This window comes from Nycticebus coucang, chromosome 18, assembly GCF_027406575.1.
Source record: "Nycticebus coucang isolate mNycCou1 chromosome 18, mNycCou1.pri, whole genome shotgun sequence".
Lineage (NCBI taxonomy): Eukaryota > Metazoa > Chordata > Mammalia > Primates > Lorisidae > Nycticebus > Nycticebus coucang.
In genome coordinates, this window is record NC_069797.1 from 2129936 (window position 1) to 2143621 (window position 13686).

A 13686-nucleotide genomic window follows, 5' to 3' on the forward strand; every position below is an offset into this window, starting at 1 on the left:
ATTCCTAGAATGAAGTTGGGAAGGCTTGTGACTGAGAAATGGTGTAGAGATGGCCACTCACTTACACTGAACATTTCACATTGTTTTATTCATCAACAGACATAGTCGTACTCTTAATTTTTTGATTAACTATGTTTTTTTTAAGTTCAGATTAATATGGGAGCACAGTTAAGTTACATGGTTCGCATAAGTAAGGTTGAAGTCTGAGTTGCAAATGTGTCCTTCAAACAGGGGTGCAATGCACATGTTGAGTGGGAATTTACCAGACTTCTTCCTTGAATCCCATTGAGTTTTCTCTCATAGGAGCATGTATTAATATAATGGTGCACTTTAGGACTAAGTACATGTGATGTTTGTTGTTGATTCTTGTGACACTTCACTAAGGAGCCTGGCTTCCAATTACATCCATGTGTTGCAAAAGATACAAAATATCCACCTTTTGTTAGTGTAGAATAGCATTCCATGATACATATAAATATTCCAGAATTTATGACTCCATGTGTTGAAGGTCACTTGGGTTATTTCCACATCTTCATGATTGTGTATTGTGCTGCTATAAACATTCAAAGGCTGGTATCTTAATAAAATGTGCCTTTATTATCTTGGGAAAATTTCTAGTAATGGGATTCATATAAAATAGTAGGCCCATGCTTAGCTCTTTTAGGCCTCTTCATACTACTTTCCATATGGGCCATAGTAGTTGCAGTTCCATCACGAGTGCATGAGTATTGCTTTCTTTCTGCACCCATGCCAGCATCTGCTGCTTTGAGACCTTATGATTGGGGTATTCTCACTGGGGACAGGTGCAATCTGAAATCTTAATGGTTTGGATTTATATTTCTCTGAAAATTAATGACAAAGAGCATGTATTCACAATTAGTTTTTCCATTAATCTGTTTTAGTGAGACAAGTTTCTATTCTTCTCTCTTGCTCAGTTAATAAAATTATTTAATCTTATTGATTTTCTTGACTTGCCTATATATTCTGGTTATTAGTCCTTTGGTGATGTCTAGTATCTTTTTCTGGAATGGCCACTAGAGTTAATCTCATATTACTGTTGATGTCCTTAATATCATCAAAATGTTTTCCTTTCAATGTTTTCATTACCTTCACAGAAAGGAATAAGTCATAATGGACAGATGAGACAAGTAGGGAGGATGATGAAGATCAGGAGGAAGAGGGGGAGGAAGATGAAGAAGAGGAAGAGGAGGAGGAGCAGGAGGAGGAGGAGGAGGAGGTGGAGGCCAAACCAAGAGTGAAAATGATGTTGCTCACTATTAACTCCCTCACAGACAGTGCTATGTGATCTGGTGCCTTGTCATCATGGAAGAGCTATGACTTTTTGGCTACAAATTCAGACCTTTTCTGTTGAATTTTTTTATCTAGCCTTTTTAATACTTCCCAAACTCAACTTGGTAAACCATTTGTTCATTTTTTTAACAAATTCATACTGAATAATTACTCTGAGATCAAAAACTTTAGCAACATCATTTTCACTCTTGGTTTGGGCTCCTCCTTTACTTTCTCCTCTTCCTCCTCCTCTTCCTCATCCTACTCTTCCTCCTCTTCCTCTTCATCCTACTCTTCCTCCTCCTCTTCCTCCTCCTCATCTTTTCCCTCCACCTCCTCTTCCTCCTCTCCTCTTTCTCCTCCTCCTCTTCCTTCTCCTCCTCTTCCTCCTCCTCTTGTTCCTTCTCTTCTTTCTCTTCTTCCTCCTCCTAATCTACCTCCTCCAATTCCACTCCTGCTCTTCTTTCTTTCACTCTTTTCTGCTCATTTCAGCTCCTCCTCCTCTTTATGGTCATCCTCCTTGTTCTCCTCTGCATCCTCCTCTTCTTGTGGAGAATTGCCTGACTTCCGTTGTGCACTTTGACGCTTATTTTCAGGCTTGTATTGGTATTTCATTTTATTTTTCAGCAGTGATTAAACAACCCCAATCCTGGATTGTTTGCAAACATATTTTTCAGAACAATTATAATATGTATTTTTTTCTAATTTTACTTTTGCTGCTTTAAAGTCATTGGTATCTGCAATGAGAACTACAACTTCCAGGTTCTTAGGATTTTCAATAGTATAAAATAATATTGTTTTCTAAACTTTTACCCAGTGAATGAGCAGGAAGAGGAGGAAGAAGAGAAAAAGGAGGAAGATGAGGAAGAGCAAGAGGCGGAGGAAGTGGAAAAGGAAGAGGAGGAATAGGAAGAGGGAGAGGAGGAGTAAGAGGAGGAACACGAGGAGGAAGAGGAGGAAGAAGAGGAGGAGAAGGAGTCCAAACCAAGAGTGAAAATGATATTGCTAATGTTTTTAATCTCAGATTGATTATTCAGTATGAATTACTAAAAAATTAAAAATGGTTCACCAAGTTGATTATTGGGGAGGATTAAAAAGTTTAGATAAAAGAATGCAATGAAAAAGGTCTGAATTTTTAGCCAAAAAGTCATGGCTCTTCCATCATGAAAAAGCACCAGTTCACACAGCACTGTCTGTGAGGGAGTTAAGAGCAAGCAACATCATTTTCACTCTTGGTTTGGACTCCTCCTTCTCCTTCTCCTCTTCCTCCTCCTCCTCTTCTTCCTCCTCCTCCTCCTCTTCCTCCTCCTCCTGCTCTACCTCCTCCTCTTCCTCCTCATCCTTCTCTACATCTTCCTCTTCCTTCTCCTTCTCCTCCTCTTCCTCCTCCGTATTTTTTTCCTCCTCCTTCTCCTCCTTTTCCTCCTCCTCCTCTTTCTCCTCCTTCACCTTCTCTTCCTCCTCTTTCTCTTCTTCCTCCTCCTAATCTACCTCCTCCAATTCCACTCCTGCTCTTCTTTCTTCCACTCTTTCCTGCTCATTTCAGCTCCTCCTCCTTCTCCTTATGGTCATCCTCCTTGTTCTCCTCTGCATCCTCTTCTTGTGGAGAATTCCCTGATTTCCATTGTGCACTTTGATGCTTAGTTTCAGGCTTGTGTTGGTATTTCATTTATTTTATTTTATTTTATTTTTTATTTTTTTTTTTTTCTTCGGCCGGGGCTGGGTTTGAACCCGCCACCTCCGGCATATGGGACCGGCGCCCTGCTCCTTGAGCCACAGGTGCCGCCCCATTTATTTTTTTTTAAGCAGTGGTAAAACAACCCCAAACCTGGATTGTTTGCAAACATGGTTTTCAGAACAATTATAATATGTATTTTTGTCTAATTTTACTTTTGCTGCTTTAAAGTCACTGGTATCTACAATGAGAACTACAACTTCCAGGTCCTTAGGATTTTCAATAGTATAAAATAATATTGTTGTCCAAACTTTTAACCAGTGAAGGAGCAGGAAGTGGAGGAAGAAGAGAAAGAGGAGGAATATGAGGAAGAGCAAGAGGTAGAGGAAGAGGAAAAGGAAGAGGAGGAATAGCAAGAGGGAGAAGAGTAGGAGTAGGAAGAGGAGGAAGAAGAGGAGGAGGAGAAGGAGGAAGAGGGAGAGGAGGAGGAGGAGGAAGAGGAGGAGGAGGGAAAAGATGAGGGAAAGGAAGAGGTGGAGGAGAAGAAGGAAGAGGAGGGTGAAGAGGAGGAGGAGGAAGTGGAGGAGGAGGAAGAGGAGAAGGAGAAGGAGGAGTCCAAACCAAGAGTGAAAATGATGTTGCTTGCTCTTAACTCCCTCACAGACAGTGCTGTGTGAACTGGTGCTTTTTCATGATGGAAGAGCCATGGCTTTTTGGCTAAAAATTCAGACCTTTTTCATTGCATTCTTTTATCTAAACTTTTTAATCCTCCCCAATAATCAACTTGGTGAACCATTTATTACTTTTTTAGTAATTCATACTGAATAATCAATCAGAGATTAAAAACATTAGCAATATCATTTTCACTCTTGGTTTGGACTCCTCCTTCTCCTCCTCTTCTTCCTCCTCTTCCTCAGCTTCCTCTTCCTCCTCCTCATTGTGTTGAATGACCTGACTTTGTGCACTTTCATGCTTAGTATCAACCTTTTCCAACTTTTTATCCTCTGTCTTGATTTCTTCATGGAAGTTAGATGTATTTTCTAAAGATAGGAGCTGTTCAGCTTCACTTTTTGTTTGCAAGTCAGGAGAAGATTTGATTCCTCCATCAAATACGAACTGTAGTTTGCAGGTTAAAGAATGCTACATTGTCAGAAATTTGTTGAAGTGCATTCAAGATAGGAACTCTTCATCTGGCCTACAAAGTTTCTGCTGGGAAATCAGCTCCCAAGTAGCTAGGGCTACAGGTGAGCCACAGCTGTTAATGTGATAGAATTAGCCTTGTAGAAAAAGGTGGAGCTTATACAGGACAGCTTACAGCATTTTCTATTTTTTTTTTTTAACATATGCTGCAGCTGTGGACAAGTGCTAGACAGAATCTTGGCAGGATTCTGTGGTGGAATATCTCTGCACATTGTTACATCCATCAGCTTGTCTTTAGGAGGCTGGTCCACCTGAACTAAAGGTCATACAGGAGGCTCTGAAGCTCATTTAGAATTCAAGGGCATCAAGGCCAGAGTCCAGAGACATTATAAGCGAGTCAATGCTTCAATTCAATTGGACCATTTTCTTTGATTCATCACACTGTGGGCCAGCAGCACAGTAGCTTTTTTCTTCAAGCTCTCACATGAGGAAGCATTGCTCCCTGGAAAGCTAGATTTATCTGTCAAAAAATCAAACAGGATTAACACTCGTACTTAGCACGAATAAACCCATATTTCCTTAGAAATGAACTATAATGCTTAGTTTTATTGTCTTTTTAGGTAATGTATTTCAAATCCTACTGCCAATAAAGAAACTATTACAATATTACCACAGGTGTTAAAATGGGAAATGCCTGTTGAGGTGTACTAGATTTATCTTAGGTCCTGATGAATGGTCTTTCTCTATGCAAAATTTTCCCAAACAATGAAAATGTCATTAGACTAAGTGGTAATAACAAAATAAAAGTAAAAAAAATAATTCCATATACCTAGTTCTGCATAAGAATGTACCTTCTAACATGGATTGCTGGATGTTAAACATAGCTTACTCTTGGGAAATCCATTGACTAAGTCTATCAGTTTCTTTTGCTCAAGTTTCTGTAATATCCATTACCTCATTTCATATTTACAGTAATCGTAAAGAAACTTTCATCCACATTTTTTAGATTAAGATATTGATGCTCAGTGGCATAAAACAATTGGCCAAAGATAACATAACTAGCAGTTAGTGATATAGGAATTCGTAACCTGGAGGTTTCTTTTGTCTTTAATTTTAACATCTGCTTATCTGCCAATAATGCAAATTGTTGTCAAATGATCTCATAGCACAGTAAAATTCTGAGAAGTGTCTCAAGAATCAGGGAGCGGAAAAAAGAAAAATAAGAACATCAGTCCTGCCTCTACTAATTCTGAGCTTTCTATTCCAGTTTCAACAATATATACGACATATTTTAGAATTTCTTAGCTGGGCATTGTGGTAGGCATCTGTAGTCCAAGCTACTTGGAAGGCTGAGACAAGAGAATCACCTAAGCCCAGGAGTGGGAGATTGCTGTGAGCTGTGATGTCACAGAACCCTACTGAGGGTGATAAATTGAGAGACTATCTCAAAAACAAAAATTTCTTATAAAGTTTAATTTTTCAAAAAAAAGTTCAAACCATCCTACTGTAGCATGCTGCCTCTGATAACTTATGAAAGCTAGGAACTTATCACACACCTTATTTAACCCTACCATCCTGTTAAATACCCTGACCTGTTAGCAGGCCTTCTAAGAAATGATGGGAAACCCAGGGCTCTGTTGAGCCGCATACCAGGCTTGCTTTCCTTCAGCTTGCATGGCTTTGAAGAAAACAACTGTGACAGCATCTTCAGAGACATGAGTCAATTTTTCACCAAAAGCAACCCAATTATTGACAGTACCTGAGGGTTTTTCTTGAGTATTTTATATTCCGGATGACTCTCCAAACAGGGCAGTGACGTGTCCTCCAAAGATGTTGCGGCAGTTTTTTATCACAAATTCCACAAGCTGATTAACGTATAAAAAGAAGCATTTATTTTCATATAACATGTTGATAAATAGCATTTTATATAGTAGACTTAAATTTAAGAAAGTGCATTCTATTTAACTTCTATAAGACATTGTCTTTAAGACTAAATACCTTCCATTTCCTTTACAAATGGTGATTCAGTTCCCCAGAAAGTATAATACAAAAACTTCATTACCTTTTCTGCAGAGGCCATTTCTTCTCTGCTTGCAGAAGGATGCCAGATAATACTTGGAGCCATACACACCCCTAAGTGTAAAGCATCCATTTCATTTGCCGCGGAGAGTTCAGCGATATTACTTAAGACCAGGAACACGTACCGTAAGAGCACAACGTTTGCTCTTGGTAGCTGGTCTAATAGCCTAAATACAGAAAAATGCACTTGGTAGGCAATGCAATTTATTTCAATCTTGTAAAGGCAGGCAACACTAACTTTGCATGAGGTACAAGGCAAATAGGAACCCAGCTCAGATACCCAAGTTTCAGTTAATGTAGAACCCAATAAAGTGAGAACTGCAGGGAGACAATGAGAAAAGAAACACTGGAGATTTGGGGGGGAGCATATTTATACACTGTCTTCACAACACAACAAAAACTTAGTAGAATTCAAATAAGTGTCATTTATAAACGAATAGCCTTCATGAAATACTTCCCTGAAACTAGCTCAATATGTTGAAGCTTAGGTAAATCTTGCAACATTTAGATTACTCTCAACCACAACCCACCAAAACCTTCCTGATGAAATTAAACAGTAATTAAATTTAAATTGCTCCTTTATTTTTAACTGGCAACACAGAAATGCTGTCTCTAGGTGAAGAACCAAATCCCAGCTGTAAAGACCACCCCGTCCATTCTGAGAGTTCATTGTCTGCTCCACCATCTTCTGTGGTTGATTTTGTTCCAAATATTGCCTCATTCCTTTTTTTTTTTTTTTTTTTTTTGAGAAAGAGCCTCACTATGTCACCCTGGGTAGAGTGTTGCAGTATCAGTTGTCAGTTGTCACAGCAACCTCAAACTCTTGGGCTCAAGCTACTCTCTTGCTCCAGCCCTTTAAGCAGCTGGGACTACAGCCACCTGCCACAATGCCCAGCCATTTTTTCTTTTTTTTGGGCAGATGTTTCGCCATTGTTTAGCTGGCCCAAGCCGTGTTCAAACCTGGATCTTTCAGTGTGTGTGTCTGGTGCCATAACCACTGTGCAACAGGATGCAGAGCCAAATCTTACCTCCTTTCTATCAGTTTTTACATATGTGTCACGTTTTCATTACTTTCTTTTCTACTATTCTCATTTGGTAATTGCAAAGAGATTCTTTTTTTCTTTTCTTTTTCTCTCTCTTTTTATCTCTTAACAATTTTTTTTATTAAATCATAACTCGGTACATTAATGCATTTATGGGGTACAAGGTGCTGATTTTGTGTACAATTTAGAATGCTTACATTAAACTGGTTAACATAACCTTCACCTCACTTTCTTAATGATAGTGTTAAGACATTTATACTCTACTCTTAATTGATTGACATGTACCCTTGCAATATACACCCTAGGTGAAGTTCCACTAATTACCCACCCTCCACACGTCCTGTTCCCTTCCTTCTCCTCACTCTCCTCTTCCCTCTTTCATTCTGGGCTACAGTTGTGTTTACCTGATTATTTACCAAAATATTGTGTTACTCCCACTCAGAAAACATGGACAAGCTGATATTCACCATTGTTGCTTTTTTAATAAAAGAATCTGCAACCTGAGGAAAACAAGCATGTCTGACTCCTTTTGTACAAATCACAGAAAAGACTTTCTTCAGCATAATAGTCTGAAAAGAAGTATAATTCCTCTGAGGAGGAATTATGCAGGACTTTCAAATGGACCAAAAGATTACTGGGTGTATTCTATATAAAATAAGGCATCTAGTAAACGCTTTGGGGATACTATGGGATCCTTAAGCCTTTTCACAACCAGGACTGTTTACATCTCTGTCAGTTGAAGATAATTGTTAACAGTGTACATAAAACATGGCAAAAGAATTGAAAAATCTGTGTGGTAGAGAGTCAACAGATTTCTCTGAAGACTTGCTGTGGTAGAAAGGGGGATATTTGCATCATTTTGTAAATTTATTTCAGTATTTCTGGCTCAATTTGGTTCAAATACGTAAGGTTTCATAATGTGCAATCTATAAAGATGGCTACACTATCTTACTGATTTCCTTATTAATTATTAATTTAACTAAAAGCATTGATATGCATTTATTTCATATTTTCATGAGAGACATAGTATTTTATTTTATCTCACTTTATTTTATTTGTGTATGTATGTATTTATTTGTTTATTTTGAGACAGAGTCTCACTATGTCTCCCTTAGTAGAGTGCTGTGGCATCACAGCTCACAGCAACTGCACAGCCTTGATCGTAAGCAATTCTCTTGCCTCAGGCTCCCAAGAAACTCCTCAGGCACTCAACACAATGCTGGGCTATTTTTGTTGTTGTTGTTGTTATTGTTGTTTGGGACAGGCCAGGTTTGAACTTGCCAGTCCTGGTGTATGTGGCCATCGTTCTGGCCTCTGAGCTACAGGGTCTGAGCCAACATAGCCTTTTAAAAAATATTTATCTTTTAATGGTACATAGGATAAATACATATATGAATGATATGTGTATTATAAATATAGATAAATGATATTGTGAACAATGACCAAACAAATATGTAGAATTTGATGCTATCTAAATGGCTTACACCAAAACCTAATGGAAGTGGAGTTATGATTATGCCACATGGCTTAGTTTCTGGTATCTTCAATATCTGTACTACGTTCCAACAATCCCCAAAAGTATGCATATAATTTATATTTAAAAGATGTTCAAGGAAAAATATCTATACTAAACAATAACATGCACGTAAATGATAATGAGTGTCCTGAATTTTCACAGAACGCACACTCTTTAGTCAGAGTAAATAAACATTTCTTTTCTATTCTCTTATCATGTTGGATATATCCAAGCAAGGACTATTGAATTGGTCCCAAAATTTCCCTTGGCACGAGAAGAAACAATTTACTTTTTGTGATCATACTGACACTATACATCTCCCTTTTTTACTGACATGACTCAAGAAGCTGAGCTGAGTGATTCTCTGCTTTGTTCCCACAATATTCTCTAAATATCTCTTTTATAGGACAGATTATACTGCACTGACAGTAATTTCTTGGTTTATCTATCTTTCCCAAACTGAATTTCTTGAGAAGAGGAAATAAGTCATATTCTCTCTATGTCTTCAGTTCAAGAATTAATAGAGATGTTTAATTACTTTGATATTTACCAAAATTAAGATCATAAATTGTAGCCTGTGTTATGCTGCATTAATTCACTTCCAAAAACCACAGTTGACTCCCCTTTCTGACTCTTCCATGCAAGTTTCAATTTGCAAGTCTTATTGGGGTTTCTGGCAGGGTTCCATTTGATTGTGTCTGTAGAGATTTTACATTTCTTCATTTTTGTGTCTCTCAAAAATTTCATAGTGACCCACATAACAGCTAGTGAATTAATGAATAATAGCTCTTTTCATTCATTAAAAGTCATTTACACAGAAGGGGCACAATGTTCAAGCATTTCATGCTTATTGGATTAGTGAGAAAACAATGATAGTGACAAGCTAATAGAAGCCAACTTCTAACCTGCTGCCCATGAATATAACTTTGAGTTTTAATAGACAAATTATAAAATGTAAGGTATAAAATTAATTTTTGAGACATAAATGTTAAAATAATTACCTTTTAATTTTTTCAATTTTCTGTCTGTCGCTGCTTTTCTCCATTACGGACAGCCACTCGTGGTAGAGCCTTTTTGCAACAATGCTTTCTGGAATGTTTTTTAGAAAATCCTTACACAAAGGAAAAACAAATGTGTTAAGGCATTATTCTCATATCAAGTATATGCCAGAGAAGCCAGAAATAATATAACTTGTTTCAAAGTTTAGTGAAGTCCTCCCTTCCACGAACTACACAGAATTCTGTGCCAATTCACCACTGACTTTTCAACAAAGAAATGAATGCTTTGATTTTTTTTTTCCAAATAAACCCGTAGGAATAACTAAAGTCAGAATAACTGTGGGAAAGCTAAAGGACTCTCTATTTGGGTGGAACCTCCTCTGTGTACACATTTTAGCAGACTTGTACGACATCCTATGTTCTGGTGTTAAGGTGGTCTTCATGCCATCAGTATATGATATGGGAATGTTAAAAGAGCAAGTTTGACTCCACTTTACTGTTTACTCTTTTTCTGTTATGTTCCATTAGCTTCAAAACCGGTTCCTCTTCTGTGTCCCTCCATTGTATAACTATGAATGCACTCCTCTAAAATTGTTAGTGATGTAAGTTACTAACTACACTGGTGATTATATCCTTGGTGATTATCCCTTTTTATGATCATGTTCTTTCTGACCCTCACCTGCGAGTCCCCCTCCCTACATTACCTTAGGAGATTGTAGATTGTATTTTTTTGTGAAAGTGAATTACTAAGTGCTTTTGTGATCATAGCCTAATAAACTGACTAACACACCTCACTCTCTGTTGCTTTCGCTTCTGGAATTATGCATGCTTGAGCCCTGGAAAAGTTATGCCTTCTAAAATTCAGAGCCTCACTCAATTCAGGGTTGCACTCAGAAGCTTCATTTTAAGACACTGGGGCAGTTGCCAGCCAACTCTTCAATGAAAGTTCTCCTCTTTAATTTGACTTGTCTGGTGGTGTGGTCTTTGAGGGGACTCCCGGACATAACATTATAGAGATTCCAGGGAGGTTCTCCAGACACTGACACTGCCGATACTCAGGCGGCCTCCAGGGTGAGCTTTCGTTAGAAGCCCCCTGGAAACTTTCCAGGGACCCTATAGTACCCAATGCCCTGAGGAGAAAAGCTGACAGTCACTCATAAATTCTGCCAAAGTCCACCTCCACAGGGAAGAAATTTAAACACCTATATCTGCCTAGTGTCTGCAAACATGAGTGTAACAACTTGTGTAAATTTCTTGTTGTGCTTATTTGTTCTTGTAAACCACTGTGATAATATATAACTGTTTGTTGTAGTTGTTTGTTGTGAGTTGTGTAGGGCCTTTAGGAACCTCTGAGGGAAAGCCAAAGGGGATGGAGCTGTGGACAGGAACCCCAGGTTGCTGGGCTATTGGCCTGTCAGAGACTGTCAGAAGCGTGTGTCAGTAGAGCATCCCATCCCTGAAAATGCTAGAAGAAAAACCAATGGTGAGTTTTAGCCCAGCCAGAGACAGCAAGACATTTCTGCTGCTGAGACATCGTTGCTGTGGCCTCAGTCCATGGGGAAATTGGGGTTCAGAGGGCAGGTGAAAAGAGACTTTGATTTCTATCCTCAAGAATGATGACTGAGGTTGGTCCTGTAAACCTGTGAGACAGTAACCTCATACTCCCGGGCTTTGGGCCTGTCAGAAGCAGGAACCATGGGTTACTGAGCTATTGGCCCATTGGGGGCTCCCACAGAACACTGGGATGCTAATGGGGACCCCAAACCACAGTTACACAAAAGTACATATTTTAGTTCATTCCTGTTCCATTTATGTCTTATGCATTTAGTTAATATATTTTAGTTTGTACTTTTGCTTTTTTACAACATAGTGTTTTCATCACCAAAACCAGACTCACCCCTAAGCTGTCTTTTCAAACATTTGAAGGATATTTTTCCACAGACAGAGTTCTCCAAGGAACACCTTAGGACCCTTTGTGAACTTGAGTGATGAGCTTTTAATGTGGGATGCCCCCCTATTCATTCACAGGTGCTTTTGAGCCTTTTCTCTAACAAGTTTAGAAAACAGCCTCAGAGAATCTAGTCAAGATGACTGGTGGAGATGGATGAGACCACCTTGGGAGGGAGAGTTCAGATGCACCTGGTGGTTTCTGCTAATCCTCCAGGTCCCCTTGATGAGTCTTCAGGGAGTCAAACACAGGGAGGAACTGGCATGCAGGAACAGGCACCTATACAGGCAGACGTCTAAGACAAGGTAATATCCATCTGGGGTTCCCACAATTTGGGTGGAAGTGGGGGGTCTGATCAACCTCTGAGTCTGTTGAGTGGTGTACGAGTGTGTGTATTGGTTCTGAACGTATAGAAATGTGAGAGTAAGTGTGGATTAATAGACATAGTTCATGTCAGGTCCTTGTCTGTCTTGTTGTTTTATGTCATTTGTTCAGGGTTCATGGGAAAATTGGTCTCGGCCTGAAACAAACAGTCTTGGAGACATTTGTGAGTGGATTGCAGATCTTTTCATTCAAGGGATCCTTCAAGACTTTGCTCCTTCTGAGATCTCCTTCTTTACCTACTTGCTCTTATGTGTCCTACAACACTCACCACTTGGTGTGCCTTTGACCTGGCAATCACTGGTCTCTTCATCCGTATTATTGCTATTTGGCTTGGTAGTGCTGCCCCTCCAGAGTAGTCCTCCAAATGGTGTGTGGCTCTGACTACTTGTTTTATCTCTTTGTGGCAACCTTGTTCATACTTCTGTCCCCACCCAGTGTATTTTTCCTAGCTAGTTCTAATTCTTCTGCATCTCCCTAGCTCGTTGATGCCTCATCCTCACCAGACTTTGGGTCCCTCTTTTTTCCATCATCTGGGGAAGACTCTTCCATCATAGCAGTAGCTCTTGACATGAGGCCCTCTCTTTTTCCTAGTCTAGGGAGGTCTCTATTGCAGGAAGTGATGACACTTTTGAACTACATAAAGACCCTGGAGACTTGTCTGTTCCATTCTCCCACTATTCAGAGTTATTACTCAGAGTGTCTTTCCTTCCAGGATTCTCACTCTTAGCATTTGCCCCATTGTGGTACTCTTGGTTCCCATCAGTCAAGAGAAAGGAATGGTGTAGTTTTTATAATATTATTATCCCCTGTTTCCTCCAAAATTTCCATCCTGTTGATTTGTTAGTACATGTATTTTGTCATCCTATCACATTTCCTGTAAGCCTTCATTCTTATGCAGGCAACAGGGTTGTTGCCGGAATGGCAATGATGACTGGTTAGAAATTCAGACATATTAAAAGGAGTTCTGATTCCTTTCACTGCCTATAAAGACTAGCCCACTGCTTTTAATTGACACGTGCTATTAAAGGTGCCATTAAAGGACAAGAGAAAGCCACTCAACATCAAGTGAGAATCTAAGGTATTTCAAAAAACATCAATGTCCTCATGTCACTCTAGTATTATAATTTTATTCTTGTCAGAGAAGTAATAAGAAAAAAAATAGATCGATTCCAAGGCATTGCCTGTTCTAACGTATCTTCCACTAGACATGTGCCTGGATGATTGTGATTTAGGCTTATTGTCACAAAAGCTAACCATTTGGGGGTTAGGCTATTGAGTTTTCTAATTCCAAACTAATTTGAACTATTGCACCCATTTTAAAAGTCAGATAGAGAAGAGGAAAATTTGTGATTTCAAAATAGGGCAATTCTTTTAAAAACCTCCATAGAGAACATACTCATGATTGCTCTTGAAGAACAACATTAAATCTTACAACTACCCTTGAATGAAAATAACTTGGAACCATCTTAACTAACTCTGCCACAGTTGGAATAACAACTTAGGAGAGGTTCTGAATTGCAGTCATGAACCCCCAGCACATGACTAAACATCTCTTGTCTTTCAAAGCAGAACCTAGGCCTCAGAAGAATTTCACAATTCATTTGAGCTGAGAT

At 39.0% G+C, this 13686-nt stretch overlaps 1 protein-coding gene and 1 long non-coding RNA gene across 2 annotated transcripts; one reads left to right on the plus strand and one right to left on the minus strand.

Moving 5' to 3' along the window:
- Positions 1–1056: 1056 nt before the first annotated feature.
- On the plus strand, positions 1057–4532 carry LOC128570724 (uncharacterized). The gene is made up of 3 exons (XR_008375618.1): positions 1057–1415; positions 4088–4209; positions 4318–4532. It is a non-coding gene; the product is annotated as an uncharacterized LOC128570724 (long non-coding RNA).
- A 1345-nt stretch (positions 4533–5877) lies between these two features.
- On the minus strand, positions 5878–9800 carry LOC128570723 (rho GTPase-activating protein 20-like). The gene is made up of 3 exons (XM_053570113.1): positions 9745–9800; positions 6168–6351; positions 5878–5970 (listed from the first exon to the last, which is right to left on the minus strand). The coding sequence occupies exons 1-3, from the start codon at positions 9786–9788 to the stop codon at positions 5887–5889; spliced, it is 312 nt and encodes a 103-aa protein (XP_053426088.1). The 5' UTR covers positions 9789–9800; the 3' UTR covers positions 5878–5886.
- Between the last annotated feature and the right edge of the window lie 3886 nt (positions 9801–13686).

Bases quoted from the DNA above. Each gene is read 5' to 3' on its own strand.
- LOC128570723 (XM_053570113.1), bottom strand. From the start codon at position 9,788: ATGGAGAAAAGCAGCGACAGACAGAAAATTGAAAAAATTAAAAG. The intron at 6,352-9,744 runs GTAATTATTTTA...TTCTGTATTTAG, and splicing joins AAAATTGAAAAAATTAAAAG to GCTATTAGACCAGCTACCAA. The intron at 5,971-6,167 runs GTAATGAAGTTT...TACGTTAATCAG, and splicing joins AAATGGCCTCTGCAGAAAAG to CTTGTGGAATTTGTGATAAA.